The sequence below is a fragment of the Elephantulus edwardii genome, unplaced genomic scaffold (assembly GCF_000299155.1).
Source record: "Elephantulus edwardii isolate Elephantulus edwardi_28Jun2011 unplaced genomic scaffold, EleEdw1.0 scaffold00038, whole genome shotgun sequence".
Taxonomy (NCBI): Eukaryota; Metazoa; Chordata; class Mammalia; order Macroscelidea; family Macroscelididae; genus Elephantulus; species Elephantulus edwardii.
Genome location: NW_006399788.1, coordinates 6604753 through 6622558, shown reverse-complemented (window position 1 = coordinate 6622558; position 17806 = coordinate 6604753). Strand labels below are relative to the sequence as shown.

General features: G+C 40.7%; 1 protein-coding gene across 1 annotated transcript in view; it reads right to left on the bottom strand.

Annotated features, from left to right (window-relative positions):
- PPP3CC (protein phosphatase 3, catalytic subunit, gamma isozyme) overlaps nt 1-10374 on the bottom strand; it is a 139275-nt gene extending 128901 nt beyond the window's left edge. Inside the window, exon 1 of the mRNA XM_006884832.1 lies at nt 10280-10374. Within this exon, the coding sequence (XP_006884894.1) occupies nt 10280-10328 (49 nt within the window). The 5' untranslated portion in view covers nt 10329-10374. The remainder of the gene's footprint in view (nt 1-10279) is intronic.
- Nucleotides 10375-17806: the final 7432 nt, after the last annotated feature.

Here is a 17806-nt window from a genome sequence, read left to right as displayed (position 1 = left end):
GTGGGCACAAGTAAAAAAAAAAAAAAAAAAGAAAATGCCCTGGCTTGAGTCAGGCGTACCTTAATCCTCAAAGTGACTCTTTACTTGGCAATAAAAACATAATTTCTACATTCTAAAAAAAAAATGGGCTTGAGCGAATTAAAGATAATGAGAATGACATATGAGAGTGCAAGGTTAATATATGTGATACACAGAGTAACTATGAGCCATAATTGACTCAGTGGAACCTAACAACAACAGTGTAACTAGAAATGTGTTGTAAGAACTCATCAAATATTTTTTTTCTCAACAATTCTACTTATACATGTTTGACAACAGTCTAAAACAAGAGGGCATTGAAAAGTGGATGGGAGAGGGGGAAAGGAAGGATGGGGGAATGAGAAATAATCAGTGAAGGAAAGCCCAACCTTCTGTAAGCTTTTGTCAACATAAAAACGAAAATTCACCTGTACTATATATAGAAAAGGAAATTCTTACCATTTTCTTAAGCATTTCAGGCTTAAATTTTCTCAAAAACTAAAGAGACTATTAAGGTTAGAAAATAGAAAATTAAATATCCTGCAGTCTTCATTTCACCCATGCCTCCTAAAGTAAAGAAGACTTGTCATTACGTTTTTTGAATGTTATTCACAATCAATGTTTTCAATTAATAATACCTAACATTTTAAGCACACACTGTGGGCATATGTCACAGTAAGTAATAACAAATTCTAAAAGCAACTTAAAAAAAATTAACACTGTTCTTAAAACCCCACATAATCTTTAAATTCTGAGGTAGGTATTATTCTCTCTTCCAGTTTACATTTGAAGCAAGGAAAATAACAAATGTCAGACAGCCAGTAATTAGTGGAGTTGTGCTCTTCATACTGTCTTCTAGGAAGTAAGCTTCTTATGCTTTCACTTACCTAACAATTTACTAAGCACCTAACCATATGCTAGGCACTATATTCAGCACTGAGGATACACTGTTCTTGCCCTTCAGGATGACATTCTCTGGTGAATAAAGGGCAAGAAAGTATTTAAAACAGTGCGTCCAACAACATGAGACTGGACAGAGGAACATTCAGGAGACAGTATCTACTACCTTCCTGATGATAATGATGATGATGATGACAGCAGCTTACATTCATTCAGCATTTACCAAGTGCCAGTCACTGTACCGTGTAGAATTTATTTTATCCTTACTTCTATCCTGCGAGTTAGTTATTATGTCTATAGTTAGATACGTGCTCTAGTGGCCTAGAGGTGAGGAGGTGCACTGGCAACACAAAGCCACATGGTTCAAGTCTACCAGCTGCTCCACGGGAGAAAGATGGGCAATCTCCTCACATGCAATTTACAGCCTCTGAAACACACTGGAGGGTCAGTGATGGGTTGGTACCAACTTGATAGCACACAACACAACAGTTAGGTATACTAAGGTAAACAAAGTGATGTGTTCAAAATCATGATGAAGAAAAAAAAGGGCAGAATTAGTATTTGGGTGTGTCTGACTCTGAAATTCTAGCTCTAGAAGTACTAACTCAACACAGTCTCCAAGACACAAATGTGTGTTTCAAAAGTTACCTTGCGTGCTCGCTTCGGCAGCACATATACTAAAATTGGAACGATACAGAGAAGATTAGCATGGCCCCTGCGCAAGGATGATACGCAAATTCGTGAAGCGTTCCATATAAAAAAAAAAAAAAGTTACCTTGCTACATCTTACATCTTGAAAGACAGGGAGAGTTAAGTTTAGGGAGCCAGGTTTGCACAGAAATAATACAAAGAGCACATTTAAGATACAAAATACAGTATTCTAGGGAACTAAAAGTAGGCTTGATAATAGGGACATGAGGTAAGGAGAAACTGGGACACAAAGTTAAAGTTTAGCAAAAAAGGGACTATACATAAACCAAAACTAAGTTTATCCCATAGGCGGTATATGTTCATGAAGAGTTCTAAGTAAAAGAAAGATGCTTTGCATTATTCACAGCTCATGATGTGTGGAGAGCAGCAAAAAAAAGGGGAGAAGAGAATGAAATGCAAGGCTATTTAGAATGCAAAAGTCCACAGAATTTGATCTGGTGGAATATAAAATGAGAAGAAAAGGCAAGAGTCTGGTCTGAATGTCCAGGAATATCCTCTGAGTCAGTGGCTAAATTGATAAGGAGTATGACTGAAAGGGATGGAAAATACTTTTAGAAAATCTTCCCCATCTCCTCAGCTCATTAATGCTTAAAAAATTTTTTTAATCTGTTTTTTTTCTTTTCTTTCATTAATGCCTTAATATTTATTTTCTCTTCCTACAACCTTTTCTCCTTCTGGAGTCCCTTTGTGGTATGAATTATTCAGCACTAGACTCCTAACTGAAAGGCTGGCACCTCAGAAATAAGGCCTGCCTGGCGGCCAGGGCCACAGAGCCTGAGGGCTGGGCCGCTTCTGCAGCCACAGCCTCGGGCACTCAGCCACATGGCTTCTGGGGTACAGTGAATACTGAAGTCACCAAAGTTTCTAACCACGTGAAAGTAAGGAAATCTTCCACATAAGAGGAGATCAGAAAAGGAAGGAACACCACTCTCTTCTGCTAAATTATTTGACTAAAGACAAATAATTGTAGAAGCAAAGCAGATCTCGAGGTCCTGATAGTGCACCTTTAAAAAGCAAGATGATTTCTGCTACTTCTAAAGATGTCATTAAGAAGAAATTCACAGACATTAAACAGTGGAAAGTAAATGGACTGGATGAGATTAAGGACCACTCAACACTTGGAGAGAAATTGGGAGGTAATAAAGTAGTTTCATTTCACTTGAAGGAAACCCCTTATAAAATGACAGTCTACTACCATCTGGATCTTAAAGAGCTTCCATTCCTCTAGCTGCGTCCACTGAACAGCATTAGGGGGCTTGGGGGCTTTTTCTCCCTTTCTCACTGAGCCCTTTCATCATAAAAATGAACCTTCATTTAAATCTTCTATCAGCGATTGTGATTGGACTGTTAATTTCAAACAGAACTCAAAGAATGCCTGTCTCTTCTACTTTTAGACAAACAACTGTTTAACACCTCCTATAGCAAACATCACAATAAATGTGACTATCAATATGAACACTTTAGAGCACTAATCTAATACAAAGAGTAAGCTAACTGAAGGTCTTGGAAGTATCATCCACCAGTCAGATGGTAAACTTTATTCCGTATTATTTATAGTTGCACTTGGTTATAGTGCTGTGAGGCTCAAAACATTCATACACCTCACCTGACTTGACAAGTCTATTTTTATGACATGGCAGCACAGATAAAACACTAGATATTCAACAAAAGTACTTTTTCTTTGGTAATACTTTTTACCCCTGATCCCTAGCCCCAGTAGGAATCAGAATTGTATAAAACGTGTCATCAATTTATGCAATACCTCTGTGTCACTGAGGTATTGTGTGCATACTTTTGTTAAAAAAAAAAGCTGGTATTATTGCATTTTTTTCATTGAATGTAGAGAAGAAGATAAATGTTGAGGGTTCATGTGTACCATGTGAGTCCTGAAACACTAAAGATATTTTCAGAATTGTTTATGATGGTGATTTCTGTACAGAAGAGTCTTAAAGGGAATATTGCTTTTGCAATTAGACTCCCTATCCTCACAAAAATTAGCACTTGCAATAAAATTCGTGGCATATTATAAAATAAAAGAAGGGCTGGCCATGAGTCCCCCAGGGTCACAGCCTTGACAACCCTTTGAGGTAGTTCTACTCTGCACATCCAGTGTCACCTTGACTTTGAATTGATTTGACACTGCTCTGAAACATCAGGAATTGCTGACACTCAATAAATTTAATAATGATCACAAAAAATATAGATTATCATGGTCAGCTTTTATAGCATACCTTCCTGTCACCCAATCCAGAAATTTGGGTTACCAAGTTATATCCTTTTCTAACAAGAAACAAAACCTCAAGAAAAGAAACATGACAAAAAAATCTAGATTGTCAACAAATTAGAGAATCAAGACTTTTCCCTGTATGCATCTTGATAATTAGTTCATAAGAGATAATCAAGTCACATTCACTTAGATTGGGTTTTTAGACCTCACTTTTAAAGTGAAATTTAAACTGCAGCTAAAATTAGTGTCAAGATTTTAACAGAGAATGTTGAAATTTCACCAAAAGATATGATGCCAGCGAGCACAAGACAGCCTTTTATTTCCATTAGCCATTCAGCTTCGTTGTTGTTGCTGTGTACCATTGAGCTGGGTATACTCAATATTGTCAGTAATTTAAACTGGTGCAGATTCACAATCAACACCCTTGGCACCAGCAGTCAAGAAATCCAAAAGACGTACTGCACTGGGAAAATCCACTGAAAAGGAACTCTCCAAAGTCCTGAGGAGCAATGGTGTCAGTTAAAATACAGCAACGAAATAGTATCAAAGAACAAAATTTACTACATATGCCAAAGTTAGCTGAATACTTCTGTCTCCTCATGGATACCTGCCTAAAAACTTGCTTTCTCCAAAAATGCCAATTTGTTGAAAACCTATTTTTACTGTTGTTATGTGCCATCGAGTAGCTTGCGACTCACAGCGACCCTATGTATAACAGCCCGAAAACCTGCTCTATCCTGTGCTAATCTCACTGCCTCTGACACACCCATCCCAATTACCCCAGTCACTGAATCAATCCACCTCACAGAGGGTCTTCCCCTTCTGCACCGTCCCTCCACCCTCCCAAGCATGACGTCCCTCCCCAAGGACCCGTCCCTCCTTACAACATGTCCAAAGTATGTCAGACAAAGCCTCAGAAACCTTGCCTCCAGGGAGCAGCCTGGTTTAACCCTCTCCAGGATGAATCTGTTTGTTTTCCTGGCAGTCCAGGGTACATTCAATACTTTTCTCCAGCACCAGAGCTCAAAGGCATCAATTCTCCTTCTATTTTTATTAGCTATTCTATTTCTATTATCCTCTATTATTGTATTTCTATTATCTTCAATTTGCTCAAAATGAAGAATATGTCTTGCTTCTTTAATTTGGTTTAAGTAATGAGACCTTAGCTTTTTTCTCTCCATTGATGCATGAACTTAAACTTATTTTGCAGTAGTTTGTTCTTTTTCAGAAGAAAACTGTATTGTCAGATGTCTGCAAGAAAATCCAAAACTTTTAAAATTTATGTTATCATGTTCTTTAGATATTAACATATAGGTGGAAACAAATACCTTAATCTTATGCAGTCAAGTCAATTCAAATTCATCAGCACCCTACAGGACAGGATGGAACTGTCCCCACAAGGATTTCAATGCTGTAATCTTTCCAGTACTATACATGTGCATAGTACTGGTACTATTGGGATACTCCATGATAGATGGAAAAGAGATTGCGGTTGTTAACAATTACAGCTTGCTCGGCTCCACAATCAACACTCTTGGCACCAATAGTCACAAAATCAAAAGACGAATTGCACTGGGAAAATCTACTATCAGGGACCTCTCCAGAGTACTGAAATGCAATGTCTAGAGACTAAGGTGCGCCTGATCGAGGCCATAGTCTTTGCAACTACTTGCTATGCATGCATCAGAGAGCTGGACAATGACTAAGGATGACAGAAGGAGAATTAATGCCTCTGAGTTGTGGTGCTGGAGAAGAGTCTTGAATATACCATAGACCACCAAGAAAACAAAGACGTCTGTCTTGGAGAGGGTGAAGCCAAGTTTTTCTTTGGTGGCTAGGATTTTTAAGCTGTCTCACATACTTTGGGCACATGAGCAGGAGGGACCAGTCCCTGGAGAAACACATCATGTAGGAAAGAGTGGAGAGATAGCACAGTAGAGGAAGACCCCAAATGAGACAGATTGATACAGTAGCTTGGGGCAATGAGGGTTGGTCAGTCAGAAACAGTGTGACTGGCTCAGGACAGGGCAAGCTTCATGTTGTACATGGGGTCGCTATGGGTCACAGGTGACTTAAGGACACATAACTATCTTTCCAGATCAGACTGCTTTATCTTCCTCAAGGTCACCATTACCATCACATCTCTATAAAAACTGTTAACATTGAAATGTTATACTTGGAATATGTAAAGCTATGTTGCTTTCAGGGTGATACATTTTATAAAATGATTCATGTGTGCCTACCTTATAAAAAGAACCAAGACCTAGAAGTCTTTTAAAACTTTTTTCATGCTAACTGGAACCATCATGGAAACATTTAGCTACAATTACAAGATTTATGTTAATATGTAAACATTCACATAATGAAAGCTTTGATAGATGTGATCCATTTTCCTATGAACCCAAAATATACTAGCAGATAGAAGTATCAAGAGCAATTGTTTCTGGATGAGAGTAATATGAAATCTTTGTTTTCATCCCTTTTCACGTTTTTGAAACTAGTAGAGTTAGGTTTATATTTAAAAAAGAAAGATGTTTAAGTACAGTAAATTCTGATATACAAAAAATGGGGAAGAGGAAGTGTGGAAATGAATGAGGATATACTAGAGAACAAACTGGGACTTATGGTAGATTTATGAGAACAGTAATTTTTGTCAGCAAAGCTCTCCTCAAAATCTTTCAAGGTCATTTAATCATTGCCACCAGTTCTATTTCCATTCAGGATTACTTCATGAGTTCCAGAGAAGAATTACTCCATAGTCTTGGCTATCACCCTTATAGAAATAGAATGCCACAATGAATAAATGGAAATCTGTAAATTTTCATTAAAATGAAAAAAATTTTAAAAAGAAATAGATTGCCAGACCTTTCTTCCTTCATATCATTAGGTGTGCTAATTTTCCAGTGAGTAGCAGAGCATAAACTGTTTTGCACCATAACTGTCCCCTTGCCAGGTCTATGAAAAGAAACTGAAACAGTAGCCTCCCATGTGGGAAACAAATGGCATAGTAAGTGATATAAGAATATACATTTGAATCTCAAGGAAGTGAGAGAAATATATCAATGTTTTAAAAAAAAAAGAAGTTTGAAGTTTTTTAAATCTCAATCACCAAATAATACTCTCCTATTGCAATTTCCTAATACTATTTTAAAAATCACTTTCAAAGAAAACAAATTCCCTCAAAGAGTAAAAGAAATTCAGAAGAGTAGGAAAGAAGGGAGAGAAGAAACTAGAAAAAAGATCAAACTGAAATAATGTCATGACTCAATTAGCTGAGTTGCTAATTCTCTCTTCCAGATACCAGAAGCAATGCCCTAGTGCATATGGACTTTATAGGTTCATAGAGACATTATTTTTAAAGCAAATAAGTAAATTAATATCTAGTAGAGTACATTATAGATGCTACACAATAAACACTCAGTGGATGAGTGAAATTAGAAGCATTTTTTAAAAATACGAACACCTTCAACTGTCAGAGAAAACTCTAATTGCCAGGGAAGTACCAGAGAGAGCTATATTCATTTCTTCATTTTGTTGTTCACATCATTTATATTGTAGAACAGGTCTCTTTCTGACTGGAACCATTTTCCTTACTTATGTTATAATTTCATAATTTTCCAATTCTAATAATTTTTCATATTAATGATTTCTACTACTTGTACAGAAAAATTTTTTTTAAAAAAATCATGTTTCATAATACTACTTTGTGTAAAGCTTCTGACATCCGTTATGTCACTTCTATGACCCAGATGCTTGGCAGAGTAAGTATTATTAACCCTATTTTGCAAATGAGACTAATGCAGCAAAAATAAATGTAAGACAAGGTCACAAGGAAGCACTAGTAGCAGGAGTGAAACCTAAGTACATTTTTGAGAACGGGACTAGTGAAAGCTGCTGAGCAGCTTTCCTAAAGACACTTAAAATACGAAGACACTTTGAAAACATAAATTGCTACCACCCACCTACTCCCGGTTAAGATTCATTCAACAAAACAAGTAATCTTTAAAGTTAACAGGAAATGACAGAACCAAAAATAACTGGGGTGTGGTTTCACCTCTCAAAACGCCTCCAAACTGTGAATAAATGCAGACAATCTGGCCAGACAAGATAGCATCAGACCAGCATTCCATGCAATGATTTAGACTTCTAAATACAGTGACCCTTTACTTTCATAGTAGAAATATCTATTTGGAATTGGAGAACACAAAATAAAGCAATACAATACAAGTCATGAAACGTTGAAGTGGCTGTGATCAAACTTGTCATGCTAAGGCTTTTATGTATGTGATAAATTCACAAATTCTAAGGGCCTGAAATTATTCACGTAATTTTACAAGTACACGACATTCAATAATTTACCATTTCACTGCATAATAAATTGACCCTATGAAGATGGTGATGCTGATGTTCAGTGACACAATGAATGAGTATGCTATTAATGAACCAGTTCTTTTCCTTTTAATCATGTTTAATTTTACTTTTAAAAATGTAAACATCTCCCTTCTTTCTTGCAGCCTTTTACAAGGGAAATTACATTCTAGAACAGAATTTGAGATTCTGCTATAGAATGCCACTAAAAGAACTGCCACTAAGCTCTACTCCAGACCAAATTATACAAACCCTGGCCATCGAGGCAATCCTAATTCATACCTGGAGCCTCTAGAACAGAGTAGAACTGTTCCCTTACGTATTCCAAGAGCATCATTTTCACAAAGCCAAACTGCCCATCTTTCTCCAGAGGAGCAGCTGGTGGGTTTGAACCACTGATCTTCTATTTAGCAGCCAAGCACATAACCATTGCACCACCAGGGTTCTTTCTCAGATCCTATTTGTTCTATCTTAACATACAATTCCAGTTTCTTAGATTTCCCTAACTATCAACTCATTGAGACGTGGCAGTTAGAAGGCAAATTATTACAGCATTACTAAGGGAGAACAAGAAACTATATATGTATGTATCCGGAATCATTTTAATACAAGAGAAAACTGTCAACAGCTTTATACAGTAGAATGTTCTGGCCATATTTACAGCACAGTATGCAAATAACTGTCCATAATGATGACCTTGATTCACAGAAAAAGGTTGTGTGGTATATTCTGAAACTTGGTTATATGCTATAAAGATTTACACTAAAATGCACAAAATAACTTAGTAGTTAAAGAAATAAGCCTAAGTTAAAATAAGTCTCTTAAATAATTCTCTCAGTTATTCTTAAAATCCCCCATTATATTTACTATTTTGTCATGAGGATAATCAACACTGAGGATGACTGACATCTTGGAAGTGGGAAATGTAAGTAATAAATTAAAATTCCTCCCCCTCACTGAATATTCAATAGACTTTTCTCCTTAAAAAAAATCTGGTCATCAATCTTCATTTCCTTTCTCCTTCTAAAACCTATGTAGAGGTAGAGGAAAGGATTTCAATAGTTTTCTCCCACTCTCCCACTCTAATGCTAACTCATTCATCCAGAGGCCACTAACACAAGCTGGTCTGGGTATAATTCCCTTCTTATAACCTAGTGCTTCAAAGGGTAGAGAGGCTCTTGCTAAAGTCCTATGGCCGAACAAAAGAGGCACACAAATTAATAGCTTTGTTTGACATATCTTACTCATTTAAATGCAAAGGGGGAGAACTACTAAGTAAAACCCTACAAAAATGTTAACAGAATATTTTAGGTTTAGTTATTATAATAACAAAAATCTAATTCAGGTGGACAGCTGAATCAAGGACTATCATTCTGTATGGCCAAAGGGGAAATAAAACACCAACATCGTCTCAAGAGATATGTAAATCCTTTTAAGTGTTATAAAACAGATTTCTTTATGTCTTAAGTATCTGTATTTCTTTAAACACTAACAATAGTATTCTGAAGGCTTCTGAAGGTCTAAGGAAAGTGGACCAAGAAGTACTGATAAATGTTCTTTAAGGGGGGGGTGTGAGGGAAGATTTGATCCTACAAAGGGGAGGGGCAGGAAGATCTGACTTGGAAGAATCTATTAAACTCCCTGCCTGTGTCACCCCAGAAAAGAGATTAGAGAAGTCATTTCTTTAAATTAAAATAATAATAATAATAATGGGGTTCCATGTCCTTTTGGGAAGAAGGAATCCCCACCCCACCTGGCAGCCAGCCCTACCAGAGGGAGATGACTCATCTCCAGCTGTCGGTCTAGGTGTAACAGAAAATGCCCGGGGTCCCCGCTCCGCAGCTCCCCCTGAGGATCCCCGCCTTCCCCGCGGTCACACCCCGCCCAGGTCCTCCCTGGGGAGCGGGCGCAGCCCCGCGCCCCCAGCCCGCCTCCAGCGCCCCCCTCGGACTGCGGCTGCATGGTCTCCGCTCGCCTTCGCCCTCCCGTAAGCCGTCGCCCGGCCCACAGCCGTTTCCCGAGGGTCAAGGAGGAAGGGCCCTGCCCGGTTGGCACCTTTGACGACGCGCTCTGTAGTAGAGAGTTGGGTGCTCCTCCCAGACATGGTCCCCTCGGCCTCCTCCCCGCTTCGGGAGAGGCCAGACCGGCGCCTCCGCCTCCTCTGCGCGGTCTCGGCTCTTCGGGGAACGCTCAGCCGCCGCTGCGCTCCGGCCGGCTCCTCACGCGGGCCCAGACACTAGGACCGCAGCCGCCCGGGGCTGGCCCTCCACTGACAGGGTCCGGGGATACACACGACTCCCTCCACAGGCGTCGACGGCTGCGGCCTCCAAGGCAAGTCGGGAGCCCGCAGAGACAGCGGCTCAAGGAAGAACCCCGGCAGCCGCGGCAGCTTGCGGCCCGGCCCTGTTGTGCGCGCGCGCGCTCCCGTGGACCGCGCTCCCAACTTCCCAGCGGCCCCGCGCGCCGCAGCGCGTGCCCGGGCCCAACGCGCGGCCCCGCCGCCCAAAGCTGGCCTCCCGACCTGACGCCCCCCGGGCCCAGGCGAACCCCGTCACTGCCCTGCCTGCCCCGGGATGCTGGCCGCACTCAGTGGCTGCCCTCCACGCACCCGCCTTCCTTTCCTCACCTCTTGCTCTCATAGTCTATTTTCTAGCGGCTCATTTCCCCCTCACTTCAGGATGCTCTACTTGCAGCTAACTCCTCTTCTGCTCGCCCCTGCCCTGCCCTGGAGCACCTAAAATCTGTCCGCACATCCTACGCAGAGAGTCCCAGCGAAGCAGCGGCCATCTTGTCACCTTGCGATGGCTGGAGCATTCCAGCAGCTGCTCTCTGGAGCCCTAAACCTCCACACCGCTTTCATCTTGGGGTCACCTTGCAAGAGTTCTTACTCTCTCCAGCCTTTCCTGGGGGAGGCCTCCGCTCCTCTCCCCTAGGCATTGCTCTGATTTTGTCTCTTAAGATTCATTATCGATATATACTCCCTCATTCAGTCCTTGGAGAAAGACATCAAGCTTGGGAAGGTGGAGGGTCGATGAAAGAGAGGAAGACCCTCAACCAGATGGATTGACGCGGTGATGGCAGCAGTGAGCTCGAGTGTGTCAGAGATTGTGGGGGTGGCACAGGACAGAACATCTATCAAAGGATATGATCAGCTGTTCATAAGGCAGACCTCTGGCACCTAAAATCAACAACATTCACTCATTGATGTCAAGTCAGAGCTGACTCCTGGTGGTCGCTCCAGTGGGTTTTCAGGAAGCTGTAAACTGCACGCAAGGAGATTGCCCATCTCTTTCCCTCTGTGTCTGCTGTGGATTCGAAGCACCAGAGTGGCGCCACCTTCAGGTTAACAGTGCAACTCGCTGCAGACTAAGGCCCTCAGAGCTCCGGGGTTTATTTTCATTAATGGAACCCCAAAAGTTAAACCGCCTATTTTCGTTTTCAGATTTGTTGACTACACTTAGTGTAGTGGCATCCGTTCCGTTCTGGAGCTAGAGAGCCTTAGTGTTTGAGTTACTTTCTCAGGAAATTCTGCTTGTCACTTGCCTAGCTACATGTCCATCCCTTCTGACTTTAATGCAAGTAGAGTACTTGGTTCCTGGCTTTGGGTTTATTGTTGAATACACTGGACAATCTAATCTATTTGTTGTTGTTAGATGCCAGAAGACTCTAACTTATAGTGACCCTGTGTACAACAGATCTGAAATCTTCCTAGATTCTGTGCCATCGTCACAGTCTGTGGCTCGACCCCCATTGCTGCAGTCACTGTGTCAATGCATCCCCTTGAAAGGCTTCCTCTCTTCTGTTAACTCTTTCTGAGCATATGTCCTTCTGCAGGGGGCTGGCTTCTGATAACATGCCCAAAGTGAAAAGTCCCATTATACTTGCCTCTAAAGCAATTTATAGACATTTTTAAACAATTTGACCCATCTCTAGGTTAAAAACTGACCTTCTTAAATTACAAACCTAGAAACTGTTACAACAGTTTTCTCTACTTAGTGTATAATGTGGGCCACTCAAAGTCAAAATGTCCTTTGATGTAAGCAATGATAATGGAATCTGCTTTAAACTTATGTCCAAGGAAATATATGCAACTTATAAGCAAACTAGTCTTCACAGTCACTGCAATATCTATTCAATATTCACACATGACTGCATAAATTTTAATTCAAATTAAATGTAAAAAAAATAAATTAACTTCTCAAGTACATTCACTTCAGGTGTAAAGTCAAGGTCCAAAAAAAACAGACCTCCAAGCTCTATTTAGCTCCCATCTGCTAAGGTTTCTATGAATGACCTAAAGTCAAAACTCAACAGATATTTCTGGGCCTGATTCCATGTCCCTAGGCCTCCTTTTAACAGGAATCTATATTAATGGAGACTTATGTTTATCATCTATCTTTTTTTACTTCCACCTAGGAGCTGTTCAGCAGAATTTTCTGAGATGATGGAACTACCTTATCCTGTGATGCTCACTGCGGCAGCCACTAACCATACATGTTGTTGTTGTTATATGCCGTCGAGTCGCTTGCGACTCATAGCGACCCTATGTACAACAGCCCTAAACTCTGCTCTGTCCTGTGCCAATCGCACTGCCTCCGACACACCCATCCCGATTACCCCAGTCACTGAATCAACCCACCTCATAGAGGGCCGTCCCCTCCTGCGCTGTCCCTCCACCCTCCCAAGCATGATGTCCTTCTCCAAGAACAGGTCTCTCCTCACAACATGTCCAAAGTATGCTAGACGGAGCCTCAGAATCCTTGCCTCCAAGGAACCACCCGGTTTAACCCTTTCCAGGACGAATCTGTTTTGTTTTCCTAGCTGCCCATGGTATTCTCAATACTCTTCTCCAGCACCAGAGCTCAAAGGCATCAATTCTCCTTCTATACTCCTTGGTCATTGTCCAACTCTCTGATGCATAACCATACACAGGGAGCTCTTATAGCCTAGTGGCAAGAAGCTGGGCTGCAATCCCAAAGACATCCACCAGCTGCTCTGAGGGAGAAGGACGGGCAGCCTCCTCTAGTTTGATTAAATGCTTCTGAAAACGCGCCAGAAGGTCAGCTATGGGTTGGTTCCGACTCTACAGTATACAACAACAACCACAGCCATACATAGGAACTAAGCACTTGAGGAACTAAAAGATCTTTGTTGTTGTTGTTGTGTGCTTCAAATTGGGTTGCCAGCAGGTTTTCAGAGGCAGTTAATTGCACAGGAGGAGATTGTCCATCGTTCTCCCAAGAGCTACTGGTGGAAATGAACTGCGTGCTTTCAGGAATTGCAGCGCAGCTTTTTACCACTAGGCCACCAGAGCTCCTTAAAGGATCTTTAGAGAAGCAGATCATGGGGGGACTGGTAGGTTCAAACTGCCGACCTTTTTATTAGCAGAAGAGTATTTAATCATTGTGCCAGCAGGATTCCTTGAGAACATAAATATAACCAGACCCACTGCTGCTCAGTCAGATCTGACTCAGAGGGACCCTCTTACTGGGTCTCTAGGGCTATTATAGGAGGAAACAATACCCTTTCTCCCACTGAGCAGCTGATGGGTTGTATCTGCTGACCTTTTGGCTTACTGCCCCAGAGGTATACACTGTGCCAACAAGGCTCCTTAAAAATAAAAGCGTTTAAGAAAACAATCTTCAGCATCAGCCAATTCTCTTAATACAGTGACTCTGTATACTCCTTTCATCTTCTTTTAATGCTTCCTGAATTACTCAATATTCTGTCCATAGCATCCTTAATCATTGCAACTCGAGGCTTGAATTTGTTCCTTAGGTCCTTTAGCTTAAGAAATGCTGATAAATATTGCATAAAACTGTTATTGTGGAATGAGTGTAAGGATCCAGGAGGGGTGGGAGAGGCTGGAAGCAGAGGGATGTGTATATGCAGGGGGAGAGGGGTTGTACAATTTGATCAGTGAGGGAAATTGAAATAATTTGTTTGAATTTGTATTTGAATTTTCTAAATAAACTAGTAGGAAAGAAAATAATAAACTTTTTAAAAAGACTAAGATGAACCTAATAAAAGAAAAAAGAAATGCTGAGTGAGTTTGGCCCTTTGATTTTCCCACTCCAGCTCCTTGCACATTTCATTATAATATTTTGCCTTGTCTTCCTGAGCTGTCTTTTGAAATCTTCAGAGTGCTGAAAAGCATTGAAGTCACTCTAGAGACTAAGGTGAGCCTGATCCAATCACAATTATTTACTATGCAACAAAGAACTGGACAAGGACTAAAGATAAGAGAAGAATCGATGCCTTGGAGTTGTGCTGCTGAAGAGTCTTGAACAAGCTAATGGACCACCAAGAAAACTAACAGGTCTTGGAAAGGGTAAAACCAAATTTCTCCTTGGAGGCTAGGATTTTGAGGCTCTGTCTTACATGCTTAGGGCACATGGCCAGGAGGGGCTGATCCTTGGAGAAGGACAAAATGTTTGGAAGGGTGGAGGGACAGCAGCACAGGAGAGGAAGGACCTGGATGAGATGGATTGATACAGTAACTGGGGCGATGAGGGTAGGTGTTTCAGAGCTAGTGAAACTGGGTCAGGACAGGACAGGGTTCATAGTGTCGCTATGGGTCGCAGGTGACTTGATGGCACATAAAACAACAATAAACAGTGTATGTTGATGTGATTTACAGATTATTTAACAATGTAGTAAGATAACTGATGGGGAGGAAACAAGAAGAATATACTGGTATCCTACTAAGATAACCGTTCCACATTTAGCACCTGACCTTGTTTGACTGCTGAAGTTGAGCTGCTGCAACTGTTCCTTCCACAGATGTAGTCAATCTGATTCCTATGCAGTCCATCAGGTGAGTTTCGTATGTAAAGTTGCTGTTTATGTTTTTTTTTAAAAGGTATTTGCAACGAATAAACCATTAAGCCCACAAAATTCATTCACTTAATTTCTGGCTTCATTACTGCCACCAAGTCTGTACTTTCTGACTCCATGTTCATTGTTTCCAACTTTTGGATTAAAAGTCACCAATTAACACATCTTGAATGTACAATTGTTTAATTATGGACTACAAAAATTTTATAAAATCTTCCATTTTTCCCCCTCTTTGGCCTTAGCTGTTGGGATGTTTATTTGATGTTTTCTTGTATGTTATAGACGGTATCCCATCACTCAGCATGTTGTGGTGTTGTTGTTAAGTGCCATCAAGTCACAGGTGACTCATAGCAACCCTATGAACGGAAGTCCTGGACACCTCCTATATAACTTTCGACCTTTCTCCAGGTTCATATGGTTTCCAGAGGCAAGCTATTGTGGAAGTGGAGGCCACTCCTGCATCCAAGCTTGTTTTAATCAGGGAGCTAGCTGCACCAAACACTGTCCACCATGAGTAACCATTTTCGCATTTGACACATCAGTGTCACAGTGTTCGGTTTCACAGCAACCACAAGTTACCTCTGTACAGCAAGTGGACATGTCAAGGTTACACGACCTAGAAGAATGTTTCACCAATAACAGTTAAAGGCAGGCCTGAGGGTCATGAAATAGAGTCACCGACCTTTGGCTTGGGAACATGGCTTTCTGTCCAGTAGGCCAACTTCGTGCGATCTCGCTCTCACTCTCTTTCTCTCTGTGCATACTTTAGCATAGAACTTGAAATTATGTTTTAAGTATTGAACACAACATCATCCTTCCTTCATTCCCAGCATAGTATACGATATACACTATGATTCAAAGTAACCCTGGCCATCTCATCTCGTCTTATCTCATCTCACTAATGCTAGTATGTCAATGTTCATGCATCCCATTTCATTTTTTTTTTTTTGCAACATCTAGTTTTCCTACATTCATACTATGTACATTCGAATTATTAAAGGATATTTGCAGTTGTTTCTACTCATTTTTACTACCTTCCAATCGGGGCTCTCCCTCTTATATGACAGCTACCCCTGTTCCTTTATTGTTCATAGGATTTTCAGAGGCATGCTACTTCGGAAGTGGATGGTCAATCTTGCTTCATGATCAGAGAAACTTCTCTAGTAATGAACTATAGAAATGATCCCTGAAAGTATAGTCTTCTCAATCTTGCTTCTTATTCTGTTTTAACCTGGGAGCTCTGCTAAAACTTGTTCATCGTGGGTGACCTTTCTGGCATTTGCTACACCAGTGACACAGCTTCCTTCATTGTGGAGACACACGAATCACTCAGTACAGCAAATTGACCAAGTGTTGTGCTAATGAGGGCAGATTACAGATTAACAAGCATTCATACACCAAAGGTATAAGATCATTAGGAGTGTGCAAATCATACCCTCAATAAAACATAATGACAAGTGAGTGTTGTACCTCTAACAGCAAATCAGGCGTATACACATCCTGGTGCAGAGTCCATCTTACTGTGAAGGGCAGGTGCTGACTATAGACAGAGCATCAATTACTCATATACAAGTTCTAAAAGAGGCCAATGAAAATTTTGAAAATTCCACAAGTGCCAAAATAAGTATTGTGTCTATCCCACCAGATTTAAAAATCATCTTAAGACTAGGTCTTAGTCATTGAACACCAATGACTGATGACCAGATGAGTTATGGCATGACATCAAGGATATCATCCATAAAGAAAGCAAAAGGTCATTACAAAGACAGGGGAGAAAGGAAAAGCAAAACTGATGTCAGAAGATAACTCTTGAAAATTGCACAAGAGAGTCAAGAAACCAAAGCAAAGGAAAAGATGCTGAAGTAAAAGAGTCGAATAAAAGAATTCAAAGAGCAGCTCGAGAAGACAAAGCAAAGTATTATAATGTAATGTGCAGAGAGCTGGAATTGGAAAATAAAAAGGAAATCATTCACTCAGCATTTCTCAGGCTGAAAGAAAAACAACTCAAGCCTCAAGCTGCAGTACTGAGAGATGCTATGGGCAAATATTGAATAATCCAGGACGCATTAAAAGAAGATGGAAGATGCAGAGTCATTGTACCAAAAAGAATTGGCCAATAGAATCATTATGAAGGCCAAGGTGTACGTGATTCTGGCTGTGGTCTTTACAATTACTTGCTGTGCGTGAGAGAACTGGACATAACTAAAGATGACAGAAGGATCAATGCCTATCAGTTGTGGTGCTGGAGAAGATGTTGAATATACAGTGGACTACCAGAAGAACAAACAGGTCTGTCTTAGAGAGGGTGAAACCAGGATGCTCCCTGGAGGCAAGGATTTTGAGACTCCATCTCACATACTTTGGGCATGTGGCCAGGAGGGACTGATCCTTGAAGGACATCATGCTTGGAAGAGTGGAGGGACAGCGCAGGAGAGAAAGACTCAGGATAAGATGGATTGACTCAGTTACTGGAGAAATAGAATTGGGTCTGTTGGAGATGATGAGATTGGTTCAAGGTAGGGCAGGTTTCAAAACTAATATACATAGAGTCACTATGAGTTGCAGGTGACTCGATAGCATATTACAACAACAGCCATATAATCAAGAGCTGAGGAAGGAAAAAGTTCAAGCTGCACTAAGGGCATTGGCAAAAAAATATAAGACCACAGGAATTGAGGGGATACCAGTTGACGTTTTCCCTTTTTAAATTTATTGATAATTTAATGAAAGTTTATAGAGAACTTG